The sequence below is a fragment of the Daucus carota genome, chromosome 4 (assembly GCF_001625215.2).
Source record: "Daucus carota subsp. sativus chromosome 4, DH1 v3.0, whole genome shotgun sequence".
NCBI classification, from domain to species: domain Eukaryota; kingdom Viridiplantae; phylum Streptophyta; class Magnoliopsida; order Apiales; family Apiaceae; genus Daucus; species Daucus carota.
Genome location: NC_030384.2, coordinates 44,160,535 through 44,180,564, shown reverse-complemented (window position 1 = coordinate 44,180,564; position 20,030 = coordinate 44,160,535). Strand labels below are relative to the sequence as shown.

Genomic DNA, 20,030 nt, shown 5'->3' with positions numbered 1-20,030 from the left:
TTCAGATCAAAAGAAATGTGTTTAAAACACTGTTATAATTTATGTTTCTACCGCCATGGGAGTAGAAGGAACATAACCATGATAACGGCTTAGCCCGGAGGCCAGTTCATTTGACGTCCTCCAATTACGTGAACATGAATGTGATAAACAGATTGGCCTGCGATAATTAAAACAACTCTTATAAGCTCAGGAATATCTATATATAGCTTTGTAGTTATAATATGATGGATCAATATGAAGATACTAACATCCATTTGGTCCGTCATTGATCACAATTCTGAAGCCATCGTCAAGACCTTCTTGTTTAGCAACAAGCTTTGCGGTGTAAAGAAGCCTACCAAGAATTTCGCAGTGCCTCTCCTCTGCCTGCAGAACACAATAAGCATACATAACATAGCAATGAATAAGTGAAATTTCGGGACCATAAAGACCAAGGACCAAGAGAGTTTTTAGTTTCCTTCTAAACGAAACAAGTCTAATATGAAAACAAGATAAACGTGTCCAGAACAAACTAAACTCAGACTCTAGCAGTGACAATTGTGAGATGCTATTGACATGTAGGATACAGTGTTACCGGATGGTGTAGAGTTTAATCTGTAAGCTGCATAAGTCTTTGGGCAAAAAGTCATGAATCTCTCACCAAAAGAGTAAAGCAATACACCGTGCTATAATGTTGTAAATAAAACAAAGGGATACCTTAGAGAGGCCTTACATATTGTGTTGGATATTATGACTTGAGAACTTTATATGAAGACAAAAATCTGGATTTTGGATGACATTTTTTCTTCTTATTTATTATATATGAAAATAATGTTCTCTCTGATTTAAAAGTTTCATACCATCTTTTTTTAGTGCACGTTGATTCCTCTGTTTAACAATAAAATATGACTAGGATTTTAATATAATCTGCAAATTTCTATTTTTTATGCTTATTTTATCCCAAATCCTGAGATCTATTCTTGGATTCCAAACAAGAACAAGAAAACAGTAAATATAGCAGGGACAGTTCCTAAGCATCGCTTTGTGGCATTTTCTGGGTGCCATCACCAGATCAACGAGGCGTACCGGCTAATTTCATAAATATAAATAATCATCCAATTACTCAAATATTCATCGTCCGTTTGGCAATACATTTTATTCCTTAGAATAATAATTTTTTTTTGTTTACGTATATTTTTCAGAAATAAGTGATTTATGTCTAGTTATAGTTCCCATTTCAAGATTAAGTAGTTGCTTTGTTTTAATTAGTTTCTCTCTAAGGTTAGTATGATGTGCTGACTTTGTATTTCCTTGTTTTTGTTCACAGGCTATTATTAGAGACCAGGGACCTCGTGATCCTAGCCTTCTTCACCTACAGGCCAGTCATAGGTCTCGTTCTGTCTGGAGAACTGGTGCTGCGCCCTTGCAGTATTTCAGGCGTCGTGATGCCAACCAGTCTGATTTGAACATTGATGTTCGATTGATCCCCATTCTGCAGGCAGCTGGTTTTTATGGGGTAGCTCGGGTATCCACTCTTCAGCTTGATTGGAGTTTGCTTGGTGCTCTGGTAGAGAGATGGCGACCAGAGACACATTCATTCCACCTGCCGATGGGAGAGTGTACTATTACACTGCAGGATGTTGGTGTCTTGCTCGGGTTACCCATTGACGGAGAGCCTGTTATGTGTCCTGTAGGCCCTCCACCTGGACAGAGATGGGAGACCATCGTTGGTGAGGTATTTGGACAGATTCCTCCACCCGAGGCTTTCAATAACTCGAGGCTACGGCTCACATGGGTAGAGGGTCTCACTCCAGCGAGATTACGTGATGATGCAGGCGTTGAGGAGATCAGGCTTCACGCCAGGTGTTACTTGCTACAGTTGTTTGGGGGGTCACTGTTCACCGACCATTCTGGTGGACTTATACACTCCTCGTGGGTTCATTTTGTTCGTGACCTGGAGGCGCTCGGAGGCTATGCATGGGGTCCAGCTGTTCTAGCTCGTCTATACAGGGAGCTTTGCAATGGTTGCAAAGCGAGTATTAAGGAGGTAGCTGGATGCCTTCTCTTACTGCAGCTATGGGCATGGGAGAGGTTGCCCACTCTTGCCCCTGTTCGGACCACTGTTCCATTAGAGGATGTTGCTTTTTGGGGGCATCAGCTTCCAGGACCACATGGAGCCAGGTACATAGTAGCTGTGTTTTTACTGGTTTGTACATTTCAAGTTGTGAATTGTTTCTTTAAATTGACTAATGTGTTTTTTTGTATTCCTATGATGTCTATAGGTGGCTTGTTGGACATTCATTCGTTGAGAGTGATGGAAGCACTGTGACTACGTCTCGGGCGGCATTGGATGCGCTTGCTCCACATGAGTTTATTTGGGAGCCTTATGCTGGGATTCTTGATACACTGCCAGACTATTGTTTAGCTGGCCGTCATCTCTGGCGCTTTCGCGGCCCCATGATATGTGTTTACATAGTCGAGCCACATCAGCCGGACAGAGTTGCTAGACAGTTTGGCATGATACAGCGTATTCCTGATCAGCCACACTACTCCCACGAGCATCACGTTATGACGTTGAGGGGCCAGAAGGTCTTGGATTATGCAGTCGTACATCAGCCGAGTATGACACACTGGCAGCATCGTCTGGAGCATATTTGGATTGATGACGTGATTGATGGTCATGCTACAGTCCCAGAGTACATGGATTGGTACTTGCCTCGGACTGTGAGGTTCATTAGTCAGTTGGGTGCACTGCATACCCACCTGGTAAGTATTTTTTGACTATTATATCTGTACTTTCTGTGATATGTGTCGTGTGTATTCCTTATCTGTAGTTGGGGTATTAGTTGTATTAGTCGTCATGCTTTATTTGATGGGTTCTAGTAGTTGATATTGCATTTGTATTCGTTGTATTTCAGGGAGTTGTGCTAGAGACTATAGCAGCCAGGACAGCAGACGTCCTCCCGGATATGTCCCAACTAGCCACTCAGAGTCTGCACCATCTCCGAGATCGGAATGCATACAGGTTTGATCCACGTCAAGTTGAGGAGCAGGATGCTAGACAGGACGGGGGAGGGGAGGATGCAGGTGGTAGAGGAGGCCGTGGTGGTGGCAGGAGAGGCCGTGGTGGTGCCGAGAGAGGCCGTGCTCGTGGCAGAGGAGGCCGTGCTCGTGGTGATGGAGGCCGAGGCGGTGGACGATTAGTTGATGAGCCGGATGATGATGCTGCTCATGCGGATCATTTAGGTACAGGCGAGGATCGAGGCCCAGAGTCTGATGCTACTGCTGCTACAGCTACTGTTGCTGATGCTTCTGCTGCTGCTGCTGCTGCCACAGCTACTGCTACTGTAGCCGAGGCTTCTACTCCCCATGCTGCTGCTGCTGCCACAGGTACTGCTACTGTAGCTGAGGCTTCTACTGCCCCTGCTGCTGCTGCCGCTGCTACTACTACCGATGCCGGTGACTGGTGGCCTAGTTTTTCTCTAGGCCTAAGTTTGCCTTCACAGCCAGTACCTGAGCAGCAGACTTCTCAGATGCCAGATACCAGTACAGAGCAGCCTCCTCCTGTTGTGCAGCGTCAGCATAGGATTCGACCTTGGCATGGTACACCAGAGGTACCCCCTTTTGACTTGGGCAGCTCATCACAGTCTACACAGTCTACGCAGCCTAGTCAGCCTAGTCAGCCTGCTACGCAGCCTATTGTACCCCCTTTTGACGTCTTTTTTGTTCGCCGGTCAAAGAGGGCTAAGAAGGTTCCTGACTGTGGTACTGGTTCACATAGGGGATGATTATATTTGTCGGTTTTTGATGATATTCTAGTTATAGGATGCTGAACTTGTGATATATGATAGCACGGATCTTGTAAATATTTTAATTTCATGTCGTATGTTTCTGTTTTAGTATAGCTTTAATGTTTTAATAATTAAATTGGCCGACGGTTAGGGTTTAGGATTGAGGGAGTAGGGCCGGTAGGCCCTACTCCCTCGAGCCTAAACCCTAATTAAGCGAGGCTGAAGGGCCGAAGGCCCTGAAGCCGAGACGCCGGCGGAATGATAATTTTATAACCGTTAACATTTAGGGTTTAGGTTTGGGTTTTAGAAAGATTAATTCATACTGCATATAAATTGGCCGACGGTTAGGGTTTAGGATTGAGGGAGTAGGGCCGGTAGGCCCTACTCCCTCGAGCCTAAACCCTAATGAAGCGAGGCTGAAGGGCCGAAGGCCCTGAAGCCGAGACGCCGGCGGAATGATAATTTTATAACCGTTAACATTTAGGGTTTAGGTTTGGGTTTTAGAAAGATTAATTCATACTGCATATAAATTGGCCGACGGTTAGGGTTTAGGATTGAGGGAGTAGGGCCGGTAGGCCCTACTCCCTCGAGCCTAAACCCTAATTAAGCGAGGCTGAAGGGCCGAAGGCCCTGAAGCCGAGACGCCGGCGGAATGATAATTTTATACTTTAATTTAACTTAAATTAATTCAAGGTTTTAATTCAAATTTCCATCAAAAAAATTTTGATATTTTTACAAATCATTTTTAATATACATTTTTAATTTAATATACATTTTACAAATTCAATATACATTTTACAAATCATTTTTAATTCAAACAAATGTGTGTTTAAATTAAAAGAAATTTAATATGCCTATTAAAAATCAGCGTTTTAAACATTTTAAAAAAATAGTTATATTAAAACGCTACAGCAAGTAGCGTTTTAAGTTAAAATACATTCTACATATAAGTAAGACGCTAATGCGTATAGCGTTGCTGTTTTAAACATTTTAAAAATAATAATTAGGTTAAAACGCTACAGCATGTAGCGTTTTGTGTTAAATATATTTTATGTATTAGCTAGACGCTATTGCGTCTAGCGTTTTGTGTTTTTTAAAACTTCCCCAGCCAAAACATAACACACTGCCATACACACACACTGCCTAACCTCTATACACACTGCCATACACCCAAATTTTGTTGAGCCCTAATTCCCCAAAATCTGCCATAATTCATATTTCAAACCTTTCCTAGATACAATCATGGCTTCCGGTTCGGGTTCGGGCTCGGGTTCGAAAGCTGGGAATACGGTTGTTGGATGGATATACCATGATGGTAATATTATCGAATCTCAATTAGAAGGTTTTATTTATGATAAACCTGTTTCAAAGCATGTTAGACTCGATTTATCTATGAATTATGCCAATTTATGTGCTTTGTTACATTCCAAGTTGAAGATTGATAGTAGTAGTAGGTTGAGGATATTTTATAGGTCTAAAAATCCCGATAATTTGAAATTCGGGATTATACCTATTGAGGATGATGATGATGTAGAATTAATGTTTGGTGTTGTGGTGTCAAAAGGGATGCCATTTTTTGTTGAACTTTATGTAGAGAAATTGTCTTGTGATGGAAATTTGGTAAGGAGTAGTTCGAGTGTGGGGGAGAAGAGTAGTGGGCGTGATTCGGGGGGTAGTCATTTTAGACATGATCAGGATGTGGGTGATAGCTATATGTCTGTGGATACATCCCATTTAGAGAGGATGACCTCATTCGACGATGTCGAGGTTGAAAATAATGAGGTCCCGTTGGAGTTGAAGGAGGGAAGGTTATTTAGCACGAAAGAGGATTTGATGCATGTGGTGAAGCAATACCACATTCAGAATCACTTAGAGATTGGAGTGATACGATCAGATCCGAGTAGTTGGTATGTTGCTTGCAAGTATAGAAATGATGGTTGTATTTGGAAGTTGAAAGCTAGAAAGAGGACTTCACATGGTAAATTTCAAATCATGGAGAGTGTAGGACCACATACTTGCTTGAGCACTACCATCACACGAGATCATCCCAACTTGACAGCCTCGGAGATTGCTGGAGTGATTAAATCTCAAATTGTTGCTGATCCGACAATTAAGGAGAAGGTGTTGTTAGCCACTGCTAAAGATAAGTTTGGATATGAGCCGGGCCGAAAAAAGATTAGGAATGCAAAGAAGATTGCATTGGAGGATATTCATGGCTCGTGGGAAGGATCATATGAGGACTTGCCACATTTGATGGAAACTCTTCAGTCCTTCAATGTGGGCACGAAGGTGGAGTGGTGCTTTAAGGAGGATGATGCAGAGCACCTAGAGGTATGTTCTATCACCGTCTAATTTAATTCATTTTCATTAAGTATTTGGACTCCGTTATTCATTTTCTAATGTAATGTTTGTTATTTATTTGGAACAGGAAGTGACATTTAGGAGATTGTTCTGGGCTTTTAAGCCATGCATTGATGGCTTCGAGTATTGCAGACCCGTCATACTGATAGACGGGACTCATTTGTATGGACCATATCCGGGTGTTCTTCTGAGTGCAACAGCTGTAGATGGTTTTAGTCACATTCTACCATTGGCGTGTGCTATAGTGGAGTCGGAGAACAACTCTAGCTGGGAGTGGTTCATGGATAGGTTGAGGAGCTTGGTGGTTGGTCGGAGGCACGGGATATGTATCATTTCTGATAAACATTTAGGGATCATGGCAGCTATGCAGAAGGAGGGATGGTGTGAGCCACTTAATCATCATCGGTACTGTGTGAGACATTTTGCCACAAACTTTGCCACCAAATTCAAGAAAGCTGGATTGAAGGATAGATTGGTTGAGTTGGCATATCAGGTCCAGCCTAAGAAATTTGAACTACTATGGGGTGAGTTGTTGGCACTAGAGCCTCGAGCACTTGCATGGTTTGAGGACAAACCAGTAAGGAACTGGTCACTGGCACATGACTACGAGCATCATCGTTTTGGCATCATGACTACCAACCATGCTGAGAGTTGGAACAATGCAATTGTCGATGCTCGGAGGCTCCCGCTTACTTCATTGGTGCGAGTACTATTCCATAAGACGGTTGAGTACTTTGATCAACGTCGCCTTGAGATTGCAACACAAGTATCGAAAGGTAATATTTTCACCAAATATGCATCCCATCTCTTGAACCGTGCTGTAAGACGTTCCACGGGTCATAGTGTGAAGATATTTGATCGGGGGACTTGGTTATTCCAAGTAGTTACAAGGAAGGATGGGTTGAAAGGGGGAAACACACACACGGTTCGTCTTATGGAGTCTAGTTGTACTTGTGGAAAATTTCAAGCTTATAGAATCCCTTGCTCCCATGTAATTGCATGTTGTTCACATGTGAGGATGGACTTCCATGGGTTTGTTGGTGATTGGTATAAGTTAGAGAACCAATCGAAGATTTATAATGGTATCTTTGAGCCAATTCCAAACAAGGGTGATCCTCGATATCCTACCGAGCTTGCTTTCCCGAGAGTTGTGCATGACCCCGATATGGAGAAGAAGAAGGGCCGAAGAAAATCAACGAGGTACAAGAACGAGATGGATTTCCAGAGCCGGGGAAAGCATGGAGGGACTTCATCGAGAGATAGTTGATTCTCTAGTTGTTTTTATTGTTGTAGTACTATGGTTCAAGTACAATTTGATATTGTTGTTTGAATTTCGCGAAAATTGTATGAATGATTTATGATATAAATTAAATTTTATGTTGTTATGAATTAGTTTATATTGTCCATGCAATTTACAATGAATTGGTGTTTTAAAGTTTTGGTTTTTAAGTTGTGGTTGTGATTTTGGTTTTTTAGTGGCAGTAAGGCAGTAGCCATCTGCCTGGTACAAGAAACAGGTAAAAACGCTACACTAAGTAGCGTTTCAAGTTCACCATCAAATATAAACGCTTCTTAGTCTAGCGTTTTACTTGTTCTTAAAAAATAATAAAGAAAAACGCTATACTAAGAAGCGTTTTAAGTTCACCTCCACAAACAAACGCTTCTTCGTCTAGCGTTTTACCTGTTCTTAAAAAACAGCGTTTTAACAATTACAAAAATTTAAATAATTGAAACGCTATTACGTGTAGCGTTTATGGTTTTTTAAAAAAATTTATTAATCGAGACGCTACACGATGTAGCGTTTTGAGGTTTTAACAAAAACGCTACTTCATTAGCGTCTCTACTGGTCAGTAAGGGCCATGTTTCGGGTATTTGGTTATTTGGGGCTTTTTTAGCCTAAAATTGGTTATTTGGGGCCGAAACCCGAACATTTTTAATCTAACACCGTCATGCTCTTACCAAGTTACCGGACATCATCTTTTTTATTACTATTGACATTGTCATTATACCAGCTCATACAGTAACTAACATCTCATAACTAACATCTGATTAGATCTTTGACCTGCTCTTAAATGGCTAACTAACATCTGATTACTTCTTTGAACTGATTAGCTTTTAACCTGCTCTTAAATGGCTGTACATTGTACACACAATAATTCCTCCTCTCCTCCTTTTCTTTGCATAAAACGCTGTACACATGAACCTATTAACTATTGGGGATAATAGTAGAATAACCTAATGACACGATGATAACGAAGAAGTTGACATGCGTCTGGTCATGCAAGAACTGATGTGAGGCTGTGAGCAGGTGAAACACAGACAGCTTGTTTCATCAAGTAGTTTTTTATGCTCAGTTATTATCCATTAAGAAGTTGGAGATCAAAAGTAAAACAATACATTTGAACATATTGGTTTCAACCCAAATCACCTGCTTGTCTAGTATTGATATGAGCACTAATTAGAGGTTCAATATTTCCATCTAATATAGAATTCAGATTAGGCAGCTGGATTCCTGTTTTTACATCCTGTACAAGCTTGCTTGGGTAAAATATATACCTACGAGTTTCTTCATGCCACATATTAACAATGGAATTTCTATCTATGCTTGTAATATCCGAAATTCCTTGGTCTTGCAAAATTACGAGTAGTGTGGACTTTAAACGGTTAAGGGCCTTCATCTTATTAGCAAACCTGCTCCTTTCACCTGCACATGGAAGTAAGGAAGTTTATAGTTTCAGCTTTTAAGTGTTGCCTATCAATTAGTAATTACCAACCAAAATTTGCAGAGGAGAACAGAATAAGGAATGCGCAAGATAATCAAGAGGGTTATATTTAAAGAAAGGATGGGGCAGGCAATTTTATTTTTATTTTTTTCACAGAAAAAGGGTGGGATTATAAAATGTAAAAGGACAGAATGACAAGAAAATTTAAGGATGCTTTTATTATCTAATTAAGCCTAAAACAATACTCCCTCCGTCCCACCCATTTCTTTACACTTTCCTTTTTGGGGTGTCCCACCCAATTCTTTACATTTCAAAACTTACCAAAAATAGTCAATGGGTCCCACCACTTCTCCACTTTTCTTTCCTTTTCACACTACTTTTACTCCACTATCTTCTTTTTATACATTAAAAATCAATGGGTCCCACCACTTTACCCACTTTTCTTCCTCTTTTCCATTACTTTATACATATTCCTTAACCTCCGTGCCCAACCCATTTGATAAGAAATGGGTGGGACGGAGGGAGTATAAACTTCAACAGTGTAAGTTAAGACAGTAGTTATACAAAATTATCCAACTATTTCAAAACTTGCTGAATCAATACACTTCCGGATAATACGAAGACGTCATTCAATTTAAAAGGTCATAATGGGATTTATGACCTTATTTAATGTTAAAACAGGATTATTAAACGTCAACAAACTGATGCCATGAATACAAGTCTACAGGTAGAAATCCAGGTGATTAGAAGAGAATCATGTTACGATGTTTCAATTTTTCCCAAATAGCATGTTATAATAGATTAATTTTTTTGTGATTGAAAAGCCAAGTAACTCTGTCAAATCTCCATTTACTTAGAAAATATAAGAGAAATTGAGTGGTCTTCACTAACCCGATGATTGCACTTTCAAGCCGGTCGGTACATGCTGTATGCAGACTGACTCAATAACACGGTGCTTATGTTTAGAAGCGGCAATATACGAGACATCTAAATCCATATCATCAATGATCAAGTCAGGAGCTGTGTTGAGAAATAGAGGGATAACATTCACTGCAGCCAAGCTGACCTGAATGAGAATATGGATCAACGTCAACACGAATTCATTGTGGATCAAAACTAAGAGCAAGAAAGTAATAGTATGATTTACATGTTAAATAGAGACGAGTGAGGGTATAAAACTTCAAATTTAAAACCTTGAGAATAAACATAAATTATTTGAGTTGACTTGGAAAAATATAAACAAATGCAAACACAAGTAGATTTGTGTTTTGCGGGATTGCAGAAAACCACAGAGCTCAAAACAAGTGGTATGATGGATATGACATGTATGGTTGATGAAAGAAAGATGATAAAGAGTACTGCTTGGTTTTTACTAATAATTAGCACCAGCTTTAACATACCAAACGAGCTTCTTAAAGAGGATACATATTTACATAGATTGATCAGTTATATTATCTTAAAGCACATTCAAATTTAATAAAAACAATAAGTTAAGCATAAGGTCACAGTAAGGTGATTGAAAGGAACTGAAATTAATACCTCGTCGCACTGGGATTGACTTTGAGAACTTCTAGTTACGCAATGAACACCTCTTTCCCCTGAAAGATATCCATAAGCATACTTGGATTCAAACTCAATTATTGCAGACTTGATACCGCCAATCTTTGAAGCACGTTTCTCTATCACTCTTCCATTGTAACCTTGCTTTCGAGCCCATTTTGTATACATTTTTAAGAGTCGATCTGCCCATATCTGGTTCTGCAAGTTTACAAGCACTGATACAGTTACAAATTTACAAAAATATAAGAAATTTGTAATAAAAAAAACCTAGCTTTACTTCAACAGAAGAAACCCTTTAGCTGACTTCAAGAAACTGTAACAAGCCAAGTAATACCCTTTGCATAAAATATATGGGTAACGGGTGAGATAAATTAATGCAAATTGGGTTGGGCATGCTTTTACAACTTACCAGTAATAGGACAAGTACAAAAATAAACAGACATCACATCACACCCAAGTGAAAATACAGTAATAATTGGGAACCAAAGATAAGATGTGTACATTTTAAATCATTTGTAACATTAATAGCAACATGTGATGCTAATGAGATCAAGAAAAGAGGCTATGAAGGATTCTAAAATGTGACAATATTAATACTGGCTGAGCCTTCACATAAAACTTAGCTTGTTTGTTATTTCATGAAATGAACTATTAGATAATGATGCGACCACAAACATCGGAAATAGCTATTCTAACTTTTCAGATAATGTGCGACAAGGTGAGTCTTTGATACAAAACCAATATTGTTGCAAGAAAATGGACTTTGGCCTTCATATAAGATGACATCATTCAAGTTTAATGTCTATGTCTCCTATAGATGTAAGTAGATTATGAAGACACCTCACACACATTGCAGGTTAGTTGCCATCAGTTAATGACTAAAATCACTACTTGTTAAGACCCTCAAACAACGCAGGAGAGGAGGTAATTACATTACTATTCATTGTTAAACATTTAGCGCTCTTGATAGTATACTATGCCATTTATATTTAATTTGCAAGGATAAGTAGTTTTTACCTGGCACCATATCTGCCAGAACATGTAGAGTACTTGCAATAGATTGCAGACAACATACCTCAGACAATTCGCCTTCTGATCCAGCTTCAATGATAACACATGCTCCCTCGGCATCATATGGACCCTTAAGAAGTTTGGAAATTTTGTATTTATCCAAGGATTTTTTTATATCCACGGAAGCGGTGTATGCTTGCTTCAAAAGCCTATAGTCTATAACATCCTTGCCTGCCAGTTCTGTTATCAGCCTAGCTTCTTCAGCCTACAGAGTTGACATACAATTCAAATTTTAAAAAAGTTGAATTGCCAATGTTTCACCATCTGAACAGCAGAGCCACATTAAATCACCTTAAACTGTAAGTCTTTAAGTGAATCAACCACCTCAGAACTATCAGCTAACTTAAGTAGGCTATCATTTGTCCTGTTTAAGTCATCCCACAAATCGTACCCATTTATTATTTCTTCCTGCTTGCTGCGCGTTGCTTCTTCAGCTTCAAGTGCTGAAGGTGCCAACATCTCTGCATTCATAACTGTATCCTCTATCCTCTTCCTCAACGAAAACAAACCTACAGAAAGGCACACACTCAATTATAGTATCAACAACTAGGGTATTTTATTTTTTTTAATGAGAAGGGAAATTAAAAAAAATCACTGCAATTCAAAATTAACATAGTTATGCTTATTTTATGGTGAAATTTATAGACCCAATAGTGGAAAAACATAATACTGCTAGCAGATATGAACTCCACCAAAAAACATAATTAAGCTTAAGTGACCTTTCAATTAAAAAACTCTCGACTTCATATTAGAACTAATTCACTCAAACCACAGATGATTAAATAAACTAAGGTTCAAAGATAGATAGTTAGATACAATACGTACGGAAGAGTGTATGAGTGTTAGAGAGAAACCTAATTCTTTGTAGAACTTGCTCTTGTCATTGGAAGGCTGACAAGCTCGAATACAAGAACATAAGCGACGATGACTATGAGAACCGCTCCTCCTATTTTGAGGATAAAGTGTCCGTACATAGACCACTGCTTCAGCCGCCATTCAAAAACCTTGCCTCTACTTTTTTAGTTCTGAAATGCACCCAAACGAGGACTCTGTATAAAAATCCTTTCATTAACAAAATATCTATTTTTTTATTCCTAAATTTTCCATGGACAAAAATATAAATACGTGGCAGGCGCTGCAGTAAATTTTTTAAACAAGTGAATTTATTAAATTTGTTAATTTATATTTCACGAAACTTCCATGTTAAACCTGCTCGTTGAACTCAGATCTTATATATTTTGTTCCATTTTTTCCAGTTATAAATATTTCATAATATAATGTTATAAGTTTGAATCCTAACTTACTAAAAAAATAATATAATAAAACTAGTCTGTAATACAAATTTTGTTGCATTATGTTCATGTATTACACGTGAAAAATATGAAATTTGTGAAATCACGAAATTTCACTCAAAAATTCATGCTGGATAACTTAATGAAACATGATTAGTTAAAAATTTATTCCGATGAAAATCACATCAAAATATACTTGTTTTCAAAGAAGTCCTTAATTTTTTAATCACATGAAATACCTCATCAATATTTATATCTAAAAATATTTAATTTTTTCAAAAAAATAAGCCTTAAATTACTTATTTTTCATACCCCAAAGGAACTCACAGCATTTATCTCTTTTTAAAAATTGCATAAAAAAATATCTTTTTAAAAATTTAATAAACACTATATTTATATCTGAAAATATTTAATTTTAAAAAAATAAACCCTTAAATTATTAGCTTTTCATACCCGTAAGGATTTATGTCCTTTAACATTATAAAAGCCCGGTCATGTTAAACCTAAGATTAGTTTAAGAAACTAGCCGATAATAACTTTTAGCCAAACACCCTGATCCAATCTCACTCGATTCAATTTTTTAGAATGACTTGAGGGATTTATACCCACTTTAACCACTCTTTTGTAAAACTGTGTCGAAATTCAGCACCGATTGACATCTTGCATCATATTATACCCGATAACATCTCAGGATTCTGGTGGCATTATTCTTAGCAGAATTAGATAACTCAGTAGCATTTTTAAAAATGTCTCTGGCCTTAAAAATCAAAGTAGTTTGTAACTTTGTATACACGTAAAATGCTAGGTGCTCGAGAACGAATTCAGAAAACCAGAGTACGTAAATACAGTATCAACGTTTCTGCCGAGATCACTTACCTTTACATTACCTTACATTGCCGTTCACACGTAATGTCGTTAAAAACGAGTCCTCGATTTAACGAACGCGGCTTTACAACATTAACTAGTGATAACTAAACATCAAACACACACAAAAGTACACCCAAAACTTTAGCATAATCTTATCAAGATTAAAAAAATAACAGAACATGAACTTCAAAATTCCCCGTCTCATTCCCCTGCCTAAAGACCTTCACATGTTCAGACAGCAGCAGGCTTAGGCAGCAGAAAATGCTGTAGATACCTGAGAGCATCATCCACAGTCGCGTACCTCCACGTACTCACCACGTTCATCACTCCTATCCTCACTTTCTCCACCACTTTCTTCTTCCGTTCCTTCTTCTCAGTCCCTGATCCCGTAACTACGACTACTGTTTCTCCAAAAACCAGCGTTATCTCCGCCAATAACCCACTCGCTCCGTTACAGAAGCAACAGCCAGCCGACGGCAGCTCCTCCGTGAACCACCACTCCCTCCGGCTGGTCTTCCCTTTCCTATCCAACACCCTGAACACACTCTCATACCCCCTCATCACGATACTACTACTTATCTTCATATCCCCATCATCTTCCTCATCCACCATCAGCTTCTCCGAAACGACGTCGTTTAAGCTCACATCGAACCTGAACCTCCCTTCCGGATGATTCTCCAGCTCACTAAACGGTTTCAGAATAGTTATAGAACCGTCGCGTGATTTTCCGGGAGGGATGGTGACGGCGAACAGGAGGTCATCGATGGAGAGACGAGGCTCGGGCGGCGGCTGACGACGGCGCTTGGCGGAGGCGAGCCCGAGTGCGTAAATACGCCGGTAAGATATCGAAGGGTGCAGGTTTGACAGGGAAGGAAAGTGAGTTGTACAGACAGATTTCCAGAGATGGTCTGATGACATGGAGGAAGCCCATAATTTGGACACGCACGAAGCTGTGGCGAGTGTTTTTGCATCGCATTTCATGGCTATGAGGTTCAGAACTTCCCATGAAAATGTTTTGTTCGATGAACGTTTGGAATATGTGTATGTGTATGTGGCAGACATTGTTGATTCGGACAGAGCAGCTTCAAGTGTTGAAGTGGGAGCTTGGTGGAGGTGGTGAATATATACATGTGTTTGCGGGTTTGGAGATCGATGTCGGCGTGAGAGGACGCGTGTTGTTTTTACTGCTCTTGGCATTGCCATGAGATGCCACGTGTGGAGATGCAAAGTTTGGGTGACACGTGGGTGTACACCTAAGGTCTGCTCGGGTTTGACCAATGTCTCATGTTATGGTGGTATGGTTGGTCACGTTGAGCACTGTATTTCCGAGGTTATCCGCAAGCTTTAGAGCATCTCCTCGAAATAGAATAAATAAACACGTTTTTTTCTTAAACGGACTTTGAGTCTACTGAAAAATGTTACAGTAAGATAATTTATCATTTTCAGAAAATTGGACGATACAAACAAAATCTCCCATTATTGGTGCCCTCAAACTCGATCAATAGATCACGCAAATATGTCGAGAGAAATCTAACAATGCCCCACCACTTTTAATGAGCAGGTGTGATTTCGTATAGTCCTAAGTTATATGATGTTATTTGATTAACGTTATTTTTACAAAATTAATAATTTTTAATGATAATCATATAAATAAGATTATATAAAAGGCGTGGTGTGATAATCTTAAATATGTAGAATTTCAATCACCTTCGGTTATAAAAAAAAAAATATAAAGGAAGTAGAACTTCAGTCACTCCCTGTTATATAAAAACAACTATAAAATCTAATTTACATTAAAAAAGAACTATAAAATTTTTTTTTCACGTTAGGATAGTCAATATTACTTATCGATAGCATAGCGGTGGTGGCGGATGGTGGCGGTGACGGCGGTTTCAGGACGGGATCCGGTTTCAGAAAGGAAAGTGCGCTAATTGTGCCTTAATTGAAGGCGGTAATTGTGCCTCGTTAATTATGTCTCTTTATTGAGGGCGTAAATTGTGCCTCAATTATTGAGGGCGTAAATTGTGCCTATTTATTGAGGGCGTTAATTGGGCCTTATTTGAGGGCGTTAATTGTGTCTTAATTAAGGATATTAATATTTTATTATTATGCCTTAATTAAGAGCTTAATTGTCTCAATCACGAGTTATCATGATTGTGGGAATATTTTGATGTAATCTGTTAAATATATCGACTTATATTCTTTTGTTTCTTTTGTTTTATTTTCAGGATTCTTGGAAGAAGGCCGGTTTTCTTTTCGGACATTAAAGTTTTATTGTCTAAATTTCCCCGGTCATCTTGCATGTCCGACGGTTAGATAATAAGTTTTCTTGAATGAAAGAATTATCACGGTGAATTGCCGATTATCGTTGAGATTTATTCTCATTTTCAAAAAAAAAAACAAAAAAAAAAACAAACATTGCTTGAGGAAAAAAAAAACACTACGAAGAACCAGTTTCCAATGTCTAAGTGAGTCGGTATAGATCTAATTTCATCATCGCATTTGCTACAACTACTGATACAAAATAAGTAAATAACATGTATCGTAATTTTACGGATTATAATTGAATATAATAATAACATATTTTAATTTCTTTTATTAAACTATAGTTACTATACCATTCCAAATCGCGAGCGACTGTAACATGACTGTTGCCAATTGCCATACACATGTTGAAGAACATAATTCCAACTTCGCGTGGATTATTATTTACAAATTACAAGTCTACAAGTTCTGATTTCGAAAAGAAAAATTCTACAAGATCCTACCATGTTGCATTATTTCGTAGCAATCGCATTTATTTATTTATTTGTTTATTTTTAAAACAATCACATTTATTTAATGATTATTTATTTACAAGATAATACTGTAAGCAGAAAATATTGACATTGTCTAGGACTAGAATTATTCTACATACAGCATCAAGAGTGCAGGTCACGATGATGCTATATTTTTAATCAATGTCTTGTAAAAAAATAACATATTTGGATACCTATTTTATACTACAAATTTATACTAATCCAGATTCCGGTGGCAAGAAGACTATTAAAATATTATGAAACAAAATATTAATATCGCCCAATTAAATTCTCTTCCCACTCCCTATAAATTTAAGATTTTTATCAAACCAACATAACTGGGTAATATTAATTTCAAAAAAAAAAAAAAAAAAACTGGGTAATATTAACATTTCAGAATATAGCATCCGAATCAGCTTAATCATCCTCTTCTCAGTATTCAAAAATTTATCCACCTTCAGATTATATCCAGAGCAAAGTTTTAATTTTCAGAGCAAATACAGTATAAAAAGACAAAACTGACCCCATGCCTCATGAGATAATTTTTTATTTTCATATTTTTTCAGCTTTGGAAACAAAAATTTGCTTTAGATATAACATTTCCCTTTTTAAGGAAGCAAAAAAAACCAATCCGCCCATAAAAACCTGTGATGTCAAAGTGTTGCGATTCTAATACCTACAGCATTAATCCTCCCTGTAAATGCCAGATTTCGTAAAATATTATTATTCGCTCATAAAAGCATGTGATGTTAAGTGCGGCGGCATTAATATTTTAAAATAATTATAACTTTTAAGTGAGTTGATTACCTGCACAGGCCAAAATTCAGAAGCTTCCAATGATACAGAGTTGTCCAATGAATGTAGACTCATGGATAAAGTAACAAGATGACTTCTTTTTCGATTAAAATTCTACTGTTTTCTTTTTACATGAGCTCGAAAGTTTAAGTAGTTAACTAGGCGACGATGTCTGAATAACCGGCTAGTCTAGATACAGGGGACCTTGGCCCTATACAGAAATTACAGGAAACGAAATACTAAATTGATTCAGGGTTGTCGAGCTCAAGTCCTGAGATGCTTACATTCGGATTCAGCGGGGCTGCTGGATGCGACGGCCACTGTTTTTCGGGCTCACTAACTTGGCTGGCTTCTCCCAGTACCTGGCAGACTCCACAGGGGACTTGGGTGATCTTTCCTGGTAAGAATTCACCAAGCTCATGCTCCTCATCAGACCGGCATGATCAGTACCTGTTTCTCAAAAAGGCAGAGCACAATAGAATCAGCTAGGTGTACAATTTTTAAGCTTCGACACTACCACTTAACAGGAATGGGCATTGGACGATAATTTGAAAATCTAATACAGTAAGCAAACAGATCTTCTATGCCGAGGTATTGAATTCAAGCTAACATACCAATTGCAGGCATTCCATTTTGAGCATAAAGGGATGTCTTGTTTCCTGCTTCAGCTGATTGGATGAATTGCTCATATTGTGCTTCCATGCTCATCAATTCTTCATCAGCACCAAGATCAATGCTATCGGGAAGCAGGTCAACAATATCAGCCAAGTCATCTTCATTATTCCCATAGAAATCATCATCCCCCTGTTGCTGGCTGACCCAGTAATCATGAAACCATGTCGAGGTTGTCACCAACTGCCACCATTCTGGAGAGAAGTCCTCTACTTGGCGGACTGCAGCTGGAACAAAGAGTGGTGCATTCGGATTTAAGGAAGAACGTCCTCCAGAGACCAACGCCATCTTATCGAAGTCTTAGCTTTGTTTACAATTCGTATACCCTGAAAAGCACATGATATGAGTTAAAAACCTGGACTGTCAAGAAGCTTCATTCAAATACAGAGCAATATTAAAATAGATGCATACAAAATTCAGAATAATTAATGGTCAACGGGTTAAATTGCCAAACAATCAACCAATTTAACAATATAAACAAAATCAACCAAAGGAATCAGATGAACACTTCCACACTAAGAATTGTTCAAATATAATATGATCCTGGTAACCCACTCCTAACATATCGAGTTTTAAGATAGTTGGTCACTTAACGAGCTCAGGCCTTGTTCACTTAACATGAACACACTATGATCATGATCATTACTGCCGAGGCACATTAGTTGGCCGATTTGATCAATTGGCAAACTTGAAATCCATCAAGTAAAATCTTAGAAATAAGAATCGTCATCATATAAACAAGTAAAAATTGTCCGAACGTCCTGCTTTCTGATCATTGAGGAAAAATATCAAACAACCCGACGGCAATAAATTATTACTCCATATCAACCTCAGTATTTTACTGCCAGACCATCAAACATTTCAAACAGAAGAAAAATTCAATCAAAACACTTCAGTTAACACAGCAATTAATCAGATCATCTGTCTCAGTTATAGATCTGATCATCTTATCACTGATAACAAGTAAAAATAATACAATTAAGCAACATATAAAATTCACCATGTAAATAAGCTACAAAACCAAAATATACTAAAATGTAAAAAAAATCACCATGATCGCTGATAGAATTAAAGAAACTTCTTGAACAGGACATTATATAAAGTTAGTTACCACAATTAAACATACTTATCACATCACATACAGATAAAGCTAGATATCAAGTCAAACACACCAATTTAATAGACTTCATTATTAGTAAAAAAAACAAATTAAACTGTCACCGGATCATTTCTACATTCATCAAATTCAAAATAAAAAACAGATCGACGATCATCCATGAAATATACACACATATATATATGAATCGGCGGTCAGATAATTTACAATGAATAAATTAAATTCGAAGTACCTTTTTAGCAACGAAGAAGACCGAGAGAGAAATATCTAAACGAGTCGTGAAAAGGCTTTCGTTACGGACCGTCCACAAAGCCAAGCGTTATCATCGTATTTATAGTGTCAGAAAAGCTGTCCGAGCCTATAGATTCGGAGTTGCCGAACCAACGGCCCAATTGATTAAAGTGTTGACGTGTCAACAGTTTCTGACCGGGTATAGCAGGTCAGTTGCCGGTTTTGAAATAATACCGTGTACAGGTGTAGTATAGCGAGTTGCGACTTCGACGCTTTGGTGGGCCCCTCAAAACATAAAGTCGTTTTGATAGGACTGAAGTCATGGACAGCTGGGATGATTTCATTGAAGGAATGGACGGTCGAGATTGGATGGATGAGAGTCTTTGTTAGTGTTGTTATGGATGGTGGGACCGGGTAGGTCTGAAACCCCGGTGATCACATGGTTTGTCATGCCGGTATGCTTTTTATCTTTATTTTATGGAGGTGGTATAATTCTTTACTCATTTCCTGTAATTATCCGTTTGCGGACGTGTAGGTTTTACGGTTCTGGTTCTGGTACTAGAAAATATATATTTGGTCGTGCCTAAAAGTTACGGACATTTCAGGGTTGCGAATGAAATTCGAACCGGGTAGGTAGCAGGGGAGGGGCGGATCTAGACCCATAATCTTAGGGGGGCACCAAACAAATTTTCATGAAAACACCTATATATTTTCAAAATTTGGGGGGCACTTCTATAATTTTGTAAAATTTAGAATGGTGAAAAAATGTAAAA

The 20,030-nt window shown here is 38.3% G+C and overlaps 5 protein-coding genes across 5 annotated transcripts; 2 read left to right on the top strand and 3 right to left on the bottom strand.

Moving 5' to 3' along the window:
* The first annotated feature begins 1,294 nt into the window (after nt 1–1,294).
* Nucleotides 1,295–3,829, top strand: LOC108217434 (protein MAIN-LIKE 1-like). The gene is made up of 3 exons (XM_064092450.1): nt 1,295–2,160; nt 2,262–2,745; nt 2,898–3,829. The coding sequence occupies exons 1-3, from the start codon at nt 1,589–1,591 to the stop codon at nt 3,765–3,767; spliced, it is 1,926 nt and encodes a 641-aa protein (XP_063948520.1). The 5' UTR covers nt 1,295–1,588; the 3' UTR covers nt 3,768–3,829.
* A 1,085-nt stretch (nt 3,830–4,914) lies between these two features.
* LOC108217433 (uncharacterized) lies at nt 4,915–7,398 on the top strand. The gene is made up of 2 exons (XM_017390265.2): nt 4,915–6,101; nt 6,199–7,398. The coding sequence occupies exons 1-2, from the start codon at nt 5,013–5,015 to the stop codon at nt 7,396–7,398; spliced, it is 2,289 nt and encodes a 762-aa protein (XP_017245754.2). The 5' UTR covers nt 4,915–5,012.
* Nucleotides 7,399–8,510: 1,112 nt separating this feature from the next.
* Nucleotides 8,511–12,527, bottom strand: LOC108216365 (peptide chain release factor PrfB3, chloroplastic). Its single transcript, XM_017389117.2, has 6 exons — nt 12,340–12,527; nt 11,777–11,994; nt 11,490–11,690; nt 10,394–10,612; nt 9,746–9,920; nt 8,511–8,835 (listed from the first exon to the last, which is right to left on the bottom strand). Exons 1-6 carry the CDS (start codon nt 12,479–12,481, stop codon nt 8,546–8,548), a joined length of 1,245 nt encoding a protein of 414 aa, XP_017244606.1. The 5' UTR covers nt 12,482–12,527; the 3' UTR covers nt 8,511–8,545.
* Nucleotides 12,528–13,620: 1,093 nt separating this feature from the next.
* On the bottom strand, nt 13,621–15,070 carry LOC108218075 (probable F-box protein At5g04010). The gene has a single exon (XM_017390999.2). It carries the CDS (start codon nt 14,845–14,847, stop codon nt 13,876–13,878), a length of 972 nt encoding a protein of 323 aa, XP_017246488.2. The 5' UTR covers nt 14,848–15,070; the 3' UTR covers nt 13,621–13,875.
* A 2,245-nt stretch (nt 15,071–17,315) lies between these two features.
* Nucleotides 17,316–19,406, bottom strand: LOC108219356 (protein EARLY RESPONSIVE TO DEHYDRATION 15). The gene is made up of 3 exons (XM_017392769.2): nt 19,259–19,406; nt 17,852–18,235; nt 17,316–17,687 (listed from the first exon to the last, which is right to left on the bottom strand). Exons 2-3 carry the CDS (start codon nt 18,195–18,197, stop codon nt 17,530–17,532), a joined length of 504 nt encoding a protein of 167 aa, XP_017248258.1. The 5' UTR covers nt 18,198–18,235; nt 19,259–19,406; the 3' UTR covers nt 17,316–17,529.
* Between the last annotated feature and the right edge of the window lie 624 nt (nt 19,407–20,030).